Here is an 11,214-nt window from a genome sequence, read left to right on the forward strand (position 1 = left end):
AAATAACGGTCGCCTAAAAACTCACGCTGGGGGCTCAGCTAGAATATTTTAAACTCACGTGCGAAAGGGTTAATTCAGTCCTAACACATGCAGATGCTGTCTCTAAATTCCACTACCTAGAGTAAATCCAGTAACAAAATGCATTTTGCACTTCTGTAAATTACTGAAGGATGTGTACAGAACGTGGTTAATCATTCAGTAGAGGAGTGGCAACTGTTTATTTGCGCTGTGTAAATTGTGTGCGAGTAACCATTCACAAAATGCTTTTTGTTTGTAGGAAGTACAGGAAACGGGAAGGCAAACAATGAAGGTTTGTTTCCATTTTTCTCTTGGGCTGTTTCTATGAATTTGTTCTGGAATCCTGAAGGGAATTTCTGTGTTGCAAGGCTCCAGAACACAACTAAAATTGTCACAAATGCAACAAAAATGTGCTACAAATGTGCTTTTAAAATTTACTAGTAGGGATGCTCTGATCAGGATTTTTGCAGCCGATACCGATTACAGATTTCTTGTCATGGTGATCAGCCGATTCTGATTCTTCAAGCTTTATATAACATATGTAATAATGTTATATAAATAATCACAAAAATTATGCCTTATACAGTGAACATTTTAATATGCCTTTAAAATGGGGTTTATGCATAACATTATGTATATCAGGATACTTAATATAAGACAAAAATAAATACAAACAAAATGGAGCAGTCTGATGCAACCCACAAGGTTTATTTAAACATTATCCAATAGTAAACTGTGGAGGACAAAATAAACATTTAATCTCCTAAAATTGAGAAGTCTGATGTAACTTAAAGGGGTCATATGATGCTATTTTAATTTTTCCTTTCTCTTTGGATCGGGCTCGGGTCGGACTCGGGCTCATTTAGCTTCTCCTTTTATTGTGCCATATATGCGCAGAGCACACATTATATTGATTATATTATAAATATTATACATTGCCTACGCACATACACACGCATTAGCATATAGGTGACAGTTGACCATGCACAGCATCAGGGAGAAGTTGGAGCGTGGGGAGTTACTAAAAGTTCCCAATGCTTCGGAAAAGCTGTATTTTGGAAGAGTCTTGATTTGATTACCACGGCAAACAGTGAGTCAATTGGTCATGTGCAGTACAGAATCTGCAAACATATCCTTGCACATGACAGCAAAAAACAAACGCAATAGGCTAAAGCGTGCCGCAAAGCCCCAGCAAAAGTAATTACCTTTAATGTGTCGGGGGGAAATGAGATATTTGAATTATTTATTAATAAATTAGTGTTTTCTGAGTCCGTGTCGCAAAGATGAAGACGACGATCCTGATCCTGAGAAATGCATCTTTACGGATTGTATAAAATCCGTAAAAAGAGTTTTAGCTCATTGAAACAAAGCTCTTCTAAACCACTGAGCAATTCTGTAATTTGTCAATCTTTTGGCTACTAATTATGTTTTTGGGAGTCAGTGGTCTGGAGCCCTGTGTTGGTTGTCACAAGTTTATTAGAAGCAATAATTACTTGATTAAGCAATTCACGTTATTAACGAAAGTTTAAAATTGTATATATCAGATTCTATTGTGATTTGGAATAGAGATGAGCGATATGGGCTTAAAAATATATCGCAATTTCTGGTATTTATTGTGATAACATCAATGACGATAATTCAGGGAATCCACTTATGCATCCACTAAGACAAAAAAAAAATATCCTGTTTGTTTAGAGAGAAGTATTATCTTTCCTATTTTTACCCTGGTGATGTGAGCTTTACGGAGTACACACGTAATGACTATTTAAGTCATACCGGAAACCGGAGGGCACCCTTGCGCAGAAACTCCACATATGCATCGCAGAAGCAATTGCACTGATGATGCTCCAGGAAATCCCTAATATGGACAAAGGTATCCTGTTATCGGTGTAGCTGAATAAAACGCAGATAGAGAAATTTTAACTGAGGAAACTTGAAGACAATAAACATACAATTGTGACAATATATGGTTTTTCTGTGTTCTTCAAGCAATCTTGGGTATTTTTCTAAGGATGAGGTACATTTATAATGCAATGCTAATCAACAGCCTTTATCACTGTATATAATACTATAAAATCGTATGATTTCTGCCTCATTCTGTGATATGAAACCACGTCTGATCAAAGTTATTTCAAACACTCGACTGATGTTATGACGTTAATTTGGAGAAAAGGCATGTCAATAAATGATAGCTTTGTTGGACAACAGGTTTGTAAACACTCGTACACATGCAAAACTGCTACTGTAGTACATTTATTCAAGGCTCAGACCGATTTTTGTCGCACTGTACAGCCCTGACCAAACCAGTTCCAGACTGTAAGCTCCTCGTTTAGCGATATATTCCTCCTCAATTTCACGTCCGCCTTCCGCCATGTCACCCTGCACGGTCGCACACAGAAATATGTCAACAACTAGGCTTTATCGTTATTGCGGGAAGACTAATGCTTATCGTGGGGAGAATCTTTACCGGTATATCACAAATAATAAGATATTCCCCCATCCCTAATTTGAAACTATGATTCCTGAATGCTAATGTAAGGATACAGCTCTAAATCAGATCTAAAGTGTGTCTTTGTGTTTGTAGATGCTGATGGCAGCTCATGGAAGACAACTGCTGGTGATGGATTCAGGGGCAGAGGTGAGTAGGTGAACTTTTATTAAATAATGATAAAGCATAACTACATCAGAGCGTTCACACAGACAGCGTTTCATCAACACCTAAGAGCAGTGTTTCTCATCCCTGTTCATGGAGCCCCTACACTGCGCATTTTGAATGTTTCCTTTGCTGAGATGCCCATTTCAATTCTTGTAGTCTTTGCCAATGAGCCTAAATATTGAATCAGGTGTGTTTGATTCGAGAGACATACAAAATGTCCAGTTTTTTTTCGGGGGTGGGTGGGATAGCTGCTTTAGTCAATCAAAAACAAGGACTCAAGGAGTGCTGTAGTTAAATTATTACAAATTTGTAGTGAAGTTGAATTAACTTGTGGACCACATTTCTTTCCAAATAATATTTAGCACAGTTAGCTAAGGACATTGTACACAAAATTTGTGTGAAAACTGCATATGAATGTTTACAAACATAAATATATATGTTTTATAAATATCTGAAAGTACACTCTTAACATCAGTCAGTCAAGCATTATAATATGATAATCAATATTATTTAATGATAGAACTTTTGTAATTAGAATTAAAACTTGACAACCATGTATTAATGCATATTAGTAATTTTAACTGAACTTCGGACTGGTGGTGGTGCTTTTTTTGGTCATTCAGTGTTTCTGTAAAAAAAATTTAAATTGGGGAAAAACTAACAAAAATACTGATTAGATAATAATGATACAAATTCTACTAATAAGAACAATATAAAACGCACCAAGGATTAATGAGCTACTGGATTCATGAATATTAATCAGGTTGTGTGTGCGTTCGCTCAGACTGATTTGCTGAAATCAAAACAGGGACGATAATAGGTGAGCGCCAGCCAATGAGATTGCCGTTTGCGCAATCTGAGAATTTATTAGCAATTGGCTAATATTAGACATCATTTAGTCGCATATGCGAGTGATTTACTCGCAAATGTAGAGGGTTGATTAATGAAAAAAAATGTTTGTTTGAGTGATAAAAGGCGAAAGAATAAAAATCACTAACGTTAAAACGAGGTTAAGAAACCCATGTTAGATACACGGAAAGCTTTTGTAAGAAATTTGGATGTGCGTATAAAAATGAATAATGTAACCAATTATTAATGAATGAGAACCATTGACTGTAAAGCAGCCCTGATTAGGGAGGTGCAGAACTACATATTTTTAAAATAGTCTTTTCAGAGGGTTGCGTAAAGAACTACAGATTTAAACTTTGTAAATCTGAATCCAAAGTTGTTTGTGTGCATCTGCTGTAAGCTTATGTACATCGTGTTAGACCAGCATTGCTTATATGATATGTTTTTAGGAGGCAGGGGAGGATCACGAGGAGGAAGAGGAGGCTTCAGAAATACCTTTAAATCAGGTGATATTACATTCATCCTTCATTCCCTCAACAGAAGTCTGGTTTTAAGACTATCAGTCAATTTTTATATTATACTCAAAGAACACTAGCTGTCTCCAAAATGTTGATGTCATTTAAAAGCTTTTTTCACTCATTGCAATGTTTTGATGCATCTTCCAAATCTTTCTGGGTTAAATCATTTTACTGTAAAAGACATGAGTGTGAGACTAAATCTCTCCGAATGGCATTGTTGCGCCCTTGAAGGGCACTGTGGGATGGGTCGCCACACCAAGGGTTTTTTCGGGTGAATTCCCTTTCTACAAGGCTGTTAGAGAAGGATACATGGTAAATTACTTCCTTGAAGTGGCCATCACAGTTATGATAATGTGACCCAGGGTGGCGACTCTATTATTAGTTATAGCACAAAATAAACATCAGAAGGTGTATTTAAAAAGCAGTATAGCTTACCGAAATTCCTGACAATAATTGTGACATAAATCGAGCAAAATAATTACGGTTATCAGTTTAACTGTTATTGTGCAGTCTTGCATGTATGCATTTTAATAAGAATTTTTGCATGATGTTCTTGATTATTTTTCAGAAACTGATGAAAATGGCAACGATGAGGGTAGAGTTAATTTTTTTTAAACAAGACATGTTTTTTTTGGCTCTTACTCTCTTATTTGTTTCATGGACCCCGTCTCTTTGTTGCAGGTTGGAAAGATGGTGAAGGCCAAGGAAGAGGTCGCGGTGGTTTCCGAGGTGGTTTTCGTGGTGGTTTCCGTGATGGTTGGTTTTTGGAATAAATTAATTTGAATTGTAATTTATGTGAGAAAATAGCCAAGCACGTTTCTTGTCATCTCTTTCTGCTATGTATGAAGTTGGGTGCCTGAGGCAATGGTGAATTATGTAGTTTAGTGCTCATTATACACATTTAACCACACAACATTGCCTTTGACCAATCATAGTAAAGTTGTGTAATGAATTTTAATATTTTAATGTTCATTGCCTGTTTTTAAGGTGGTAATGAAGAGACTGGGAGAAGAGACTTTGGAAGAGGTGATGAATTTGTTTACATCCGTGTACAATTTTTCATAATTTTTGTTTTTGTTTACATTGTTCTTGTTTATCTTCCAGAAAATGACGAAAATGGCACAGATGAGGGTAATGTCTTTTTTTCCCGAATACTAGACATTATTTATGACTCGTGATGTTTAATGGAGCCCATCTGTTTGTTGCAGGTTGGAAAGGAGGTGAAGGCCGAGGAAGAGGTCGTGGAGGCTTCCGTGGTGGTTTCCGTGATGGTTGGTTGTAGTTATAATGTGATTTGATGGTGGCTGGAAGACACGAGGCGTGAATCTAGCACAGCTATGTAGAAAGTTAGTTGCCTGGGGCAATGGTGAATTATACAGTTTAGGTTATATATAGTACATGTTTGACCACAGCTGCCTTTGACCAGTCACAACTGAATCATGTCATTTAATTTGAATATTTATGTGCTGCTTTTAAGGTGGTGGCGATGAAGAGACAGGAAAAAGAGGCTTTGGAAGAGGAGGTGACATTTTAATATTCATTTTTTTTTGTTAGTCGTTAGTAGTTTATCTTATGGGTTCAATTGAACTCTCTTCAATGACGGTGTAGGTTTCAGAGGCCGGAATGAGGAAGTGTTTCCCAAGGGTAATTTACTGCATTTATAGTAACTAATAAGTAATAAACTTTATGCTTTTTTTAGTTTGCTTAGTTTTCTTGTTTTTTTTTCCCTAATTGTCCAGCCTCAACAGCAGAAAAGCCAGATCAAGAAGCAGGTGAAAATGCAGGTGGGTCATTTTCCTTCAGTGCAAGTCATTGCTTTAGCCAGTGCAGGATATTATTATAGTTGACTTGTTTTATATCCAGAATAAACTAACCTTGTGTTTCTCTTTCTTGTAGGACCCAAGGTTGTCTATGTGCCGCCTCCCCCTCCAGAAGAGGAGAGTTCCATATTTTCCCATTATGCCACAGGCATTAATTTTGACAAATATGATGACATCCTTGTGGATGTGAGTGGCAGCAATCCTCCAAAGGCCATTATGGTAAGTTATTAGTGCATATATTTTGTAATCTATTAGAAGTTGTAGTATCAGTGCGATTTGTATGTACTAAATCGATCATGTTGCCATTTTTGTGACATGGCGTCAGTTCAGTGTTTCCCATAGGGGTATTGAAATTAATCCTTTCTATGATGCATTGTGATACTGATGTGGGTGATTCTGCATCGATGCAGTAATAGACCATAATCGATTATAGCCTACTGACGTCATTCACATATGCACTTGTCACGCGAGTATTAAAAATGCAAGAAAATCCTGTCAACAGTATCCGCCTATGGGCGAGACTTCCAGTTCATTAGCCGCTCTAGGTAAATAACGAGAAGAATAACAACGTGCAGTGAACGGTAAAACTGTTTGCACTATCAACCAGTGTGTTCCTAATTAAGATAATACATTAAAATAATATGGTAAGACACACCAATTTGCAATATCAAGCAGCAAAACGAGTGGTTTTGTACAGCTAAAAATAATTGGAAGCGAATGAGCCTGACCCATAAAAGCTACAAATGGCCGTGCCCAGTTTTACGGGAAGAATAAGGTGGATAAGGATGGTAAGATTCACCGATTCGCATCAGTGCGTCGGCATAAAAGTTAACGAAGAGATGCATCATTTAAAAAAAGAGTGCATCGGTTACATGTTGTCATTTGTATCGCAATGCATTGCTTCTAACATACTTGCATCAGCAAAAACAGATTTATTTATATGTAATCTTTTTTTTTTTTTTTTTTCCCCAAAGACCATGTAAATGTAAATTCATTTAGTGTTCTTAAATTCTTATGAGCAATATTGATGATAGATATAACAACATAACCAGGTAGTGCATTAATGATGCCTGTGTTTGTGAATGATCTCCGTTGTTTTTACAAGACATTGATAGAAAAAAATATATTCTTCATTGTGTCTACACACAGGCTCATTTCCACGAGCTGTTTTGTTTACATAGCATGTTCAGAAGCTATGAAAATAGGGCAAAATGGCTACAAATTCAACATAGTACCTCAAAATAAAATGTCCCTCATGTGCTCACTCTGTCTTACAGACTTTTGATGAAGCAGGACTTTGTGAATCACTGAGAAAGAATGTAACGAAGTCTGGATATGTGAAGCCTACTCCTGTCCAGAAACATGGAATCCCCATTATTTCTGCTGGACGAGATCTGATGGCTTGTGCCCAGACCGGATCAGGAAAAACGGCAAGAACAACCCTCTATGACATGCTGTTCTTATTAAATGCCGATTTGTGATTCTGATGTGGTTTATCAGTGATGGTAATTACTTATATAATTGACTGTTTGCTTGCTCTGTGCCATCACTCAGGCGGCCTTCCTGCTGCCCATCCTACAGCGGCTGATGGCTGATGGAGTGGCAGCCAGCAAGTTCAGCGAGGTGCAGGAGCCCGAGGTCATAATCGTGGCCCCCACCAGAGAGCTCATCAATCAGATCTATCTGGAGGCCAGGAAGTTTGCATATGGGTAGACATTTTAGAATTTTCAGCGATTTTATACGTTTATGTAGTGTTTAAATTTATACATTTCTTGGCTGAAACCAAACATTCTGTAAACACTGACTTCAAGTAATTTTTTAATTAGACTTTGTTTGGAATAATTCGTAATTTAAACTGTATATATGAAAACAGAAAAATGTAAGCAGAGTTTTATGCAACAAAAGACATGCAGATAGTAACAAACTTTTGACATACAAGACCGTTAGTTTTCTCATGCATTGCACTAAACCAGGGGTCTCAAACTCAAATTGGCTGGGGGCCATTGCTGTGATTGACACCTCATAGGAGGGCCATTTTAACATTCAAGAACAAGAAAGCGGAAAATTTACTTAACATTATTTCTAATTTACTTCAAATTCCATTGCTAAAATATTTTTGTCAAACTTAACAAAAAATGTAAACAGCAGTGTCTCTATCGTTGTTATAACAGTTTATATTAGTTTCTAAAGGTCCCATGACATGCTGCTTTTTGGATGCTTTTATATAGGCCTAAGTGGTCCCTAGTACTGTATCTGAAGTCTCTTTCCCGAAATTCAGCCTTGGTGCAGAATTTCAGCCACTACGAGCCAGTCCCACAATGAGCTTTCCTTAGGACGTGCCATTTCTGTGTCTGTAGCTTTAAATGCTAATGAGGAGGAGAGAGGCGGGGCAACTGCCATGCTTTGCTCGTTTGCAAGCCATGATTTGCAAGTCTCGAGGAAAAAAAAATATTGCGCTCGCCTCGCACGGTAGTAGCTCATTTTCTCATGGGCGGGCCAAATTCTTTGGGCGGGCAAAGCAGAGAAAGGGGAGGTAACCTTTCCCCGTATGATGACATAAAGGGAAGATTCCAGATTGGGCCATCTGAGCTTTCATTTTCTCAAAGGAGAAGCAGGATACCCAGGGCTCGGTTTACACCTACTGTCAGTTATGTCTGTGCTTTCGTCAAGCGCCACAGAGTATGCAGTGAAAACTTTAGATTTGCTGCGTAACTGATCATAAATGTCACTCGATAACTCGCTGATCCGCTCTGCCACTGTGTTTGCCGACAAAGAGAGATTGTTGAACAAGTTTTTCTTTTCTGGACAAAGAATATCAGCGACTTTCTGCATGCAATCCTTTATAAACTGCCCTTCTGTGAATGGCTTTCCCGCTTTAGCGATCAACTCACTCACCACATAACTTGCTTCAACTGCAGCATCAGCATCCTTTTTGGCTTTATGGAAAAGGTTTTGCTGGGACGTTAGCTCTCTCTGCAACTGCATGGCTCGTCTTTTTCTCTCGTCTTCCTGGTACTTCTCGTACTGTTCTCCATGTTTAGTCGGGTAATGACGCTTGAGATTATATTCCTTTAGAACGGCGACTTTTTCTTTGCATATCAGACAGGTAGCGTTTCCATTAAACTCCACAAAAAATACTGCAACGTCCATCTTTCTTGAAACTGTCTGTGTTCCTCATCCACTTTCCTTTTCGGTTTGGAAAGAGACATCTTTTCATTCGCACTTCGCAGCCAAACAACATAAACTACGAAAGCCCCGAAACGGCTATCTTCAAATATGCCTGCATGCGCGTTTATTTATTTTTTTATTTTTTATAGAATCATGTCATTCTTTTGAATATGGAACATAGCCTTTGCCTAAATGCTTCTGGCCATAGAGACATGAATCCCCCTTAAAATCACTAGAAAAATACTAAGTAAATCTGCAATTGCCTTTTGAATTTTTGCTACAGTACATTATGCACAGTAGGGCTGGTATTGATACAGATTTTATGAGTCACCTCCTTTATTTATATAGCTCTTTCTACAATACATGATTCCGATTCATAACTCCTTATTAGCTTAGTCCACACTATGGACTCGTATGAGGTCCCTCATTTATTCTATATCGCTTGTAGCTTCCAGGTTAAAAATTATGGCAATATAAAATGTGGTTTTGAATCTTGTGTAGGACCTGTGTGCGTCCTGTGGTGGTTTATGGAGGTATAAATACTGGATACACTATTCGAGAGGTGTTAAAGGGCTGCAATATTTTGTGTGGGACCCCAGGACGATTGCTTGATATCATTGGTCGTGGAAAGGTAATGTTTTCCCCCCCTAATGTGCTAAAGGATTTCATAAATGATAGAATATATAATGTGGCTATGTGTTTTACTTGTCTCTGTCAGGTTGGCCTGAGTAAGCTGCGGTATTTGGTTCTGGATGAAGCAGACAGAATGCTGGACATGGGCTTCGAGCCAGATATGCGTAAGCTGGTGGGATCTCCAGGCATGCCTTCAAAAGAGGATCGACAAACCCTCATGTTCAGTGCCACCTACCCTGAAGATATTCAAAGGTCTGACTCTGACACGCTTTAAAGTCCAATTCACGTTGTGCCGACAAAAACGCATTCGTCAGGTTTTGTCTGATTGGTGTTACCCTTGTCTGTGTCTGTTGCCATTTGTCGGCACTTGTTTTTGCTGATTGAGCATGTTGAATCTGTGTTTATTTTCTCTTGGAATGTGTGAAAAAGTGGTTGGTCTGCGTCTGACTGTGGTGTGAATTTCCTTTAAAGAATTATTCTTCCAGAAACTGATTGTTCCAAACCTGTTTGTCTGTGTTCTTTGGAACACAAAAGATGTTAAATGTTCAAGCTGCTTTTTGAAAATAGTGTAAAAGGTTACAAAGTTTCAAAGAGTTTCAAAAAGAACAAAAACCATCATATGTCCAAACTAGTTCTGAGAGTTCAAAAATGGCTCAGACGGTGTGCTTCTGTTTCGCTGCACTCATCTAGCTACAAGAGTGAGTCTAACGTAAAAACCCCCATAAAAACTTGTCTGACTGGGGTCAAATAAATCTAAAACCAGATTAATTACACGCTTTAAACGGATCAAATAGTCATCCACACAACTAGATGATTTTGAAAATGTTTTGCACATCTCTTATTCATTGAGAGTGATGCTTCAGTAGGAATGATCGATGCATCATGTGTTGTATGATAGGATGGCTGCAGATTTTTTGAAAGTGGACTACATTTTCCTTGCTGTTGGTGTGGTTGGTGGAGCATGCAGTGATGTGGAGCAAACTATCGTTCAGGTGGACCAGTACTCCAAGAGAGACCAGCTGCTTGAACTGCTCAGATCTACAGGTACATTCACATGCATACACCTCTGATTATTTTACATTGAGGGCTTACTGAAAATTAGGGATGCACCGATACTGGTATCCTGTACTCGTACTCATTAAAATACGCCGATACCACACAGCATGTGATAAGCGCCATATTCAAACAAAGAAACACCGACAACAGACAGCAGAAAGGAGTTAAGGATGTCTACTACAAAGTATATGTGTGCAATGAATATAATGTTAAACATTCAGTATTAACGCCTGTATAGCTGATGTGTGCGAGCTGATAAACAAAGCACGCTGAGTGGATTGAGCGCGCGGCGGCGCAGATGCGCAAGCTTGTTGAGTGAATATATCTTTCTCACAGACATCACTGGAAAGTTTGTAGTTTGGTCAGATATGTCAAAAACAAGTAAAACAATGCACAAGTTACTTAACGGTAGGGAGAGCGAGAGAGAGCACGTGCACGTCTGTTGTGTGATCTTTGATGTTCACTCACTTAGCACACGCATCATTTGGATTAAAAC

The 11,214-nt window shown here is 38.3% G+C and overlaps 1 protein-coding gene across 4 annotated transcripts in view; it reads left to right on the forward strand.

Annotated features, from left to right (window-relative positions):
• The window catches only part of ddx4 (DEAD (Asp-Glu-Ala-Asp) box polypeptide 4), a 22,824-nt gene that overhangs the window by 5,877 nt on the left and 5,733 nt on the right, over positions 1 to 11,214 (forward strand). The window contains exons 5-21 of one of the 4 annotated variants that reach the window (XM_016456367.1): positions 278 to 310; positions 2,603 to 2,656; positions 3,973 to 4,029; positions 4,610 to 4,636; positions 4,723 to 4,797; positions 5,029 to 5,067; positions 5,146 to 5,172; positions 5,250 to 5,312; positions 5,519 to 5,563; positions 5,650 to 5,685; positions 5,781 to 5,825; positions 5,938 to 6,080; positions 7,139 to 7,291; positions 7,416 to 7,570; positions 9,531 to 9,660; positions 9,748 to 9,914; positions 10,561 to 10,706. In XM_016456367.1, the coding sequence (XP_016311853.1) occupies positions 278 to 310; positions 2,603 to 2,656; positions 3,973 to 4,029; positions 4,610 to 4,636; positions 4,723 to 4,797; positions 5,029 to 5,067; positions 5,146 to 5,172; positions 5,250 to 5,312; positions 5,519 to 5,563; positions 5,650 to 5,685; positions 5,781 to 5,825; positions 5,938 to 6,080; positions 7,139 to 7,291; positions 7,416 to 7,570; positions 9,531 to 9,660; positions 9,748 to 9,914; positions 10,561 to 10,706 (1,395 nt within the window). Of the gene's footprint in view, positions 1 to 277; positions 311 to 2,602; positions 2,657 to 3,972; positions 4,030 to 4,609; positions 4,637 to 4,722; positions 4,798 to 5,028; positions 5,068 to 5,143; positions 5,173 to 5,249; positions 5,313 to 5,518; positions 5,564 to 5,649; positions 5,686 to 5,780; positions 5,826 to 5,937; positions 6,081 to 7,138; positions 7,292 to 7,415; positions 7,571 to 9,530; positions 9,661 to 9,747; positions 9,915 to 10,560; positions 10,707 to 11,214 lie in introns of all 4 variants that reach the window. The other 3 variants (XM_016456368.1, XM_016456369.1, XM_016456371.1) reach the window with 3 other exon arrangements.

The sequence above is a fragment of the Sinocyclocheilus anshuiensis genome, unplaced genomic scaffold (genome assembly GCF_001515605.1).
Source record: "Sinocyclocheilus anshuiensis isolate Anshui unplaced genomic scaffold, SAMN03320099.WGS_v1.1 scaffold755, whole genome shotgun sequence".
In the NCBI taxonomy this organism is placed as follows: Eukaryota; Metazoa; Chordata; class Actinopteri; order Cypriniformes; family Cyprinidae; genus Sinocyclocheilus; species Sinocyclocheilus anshuiensis.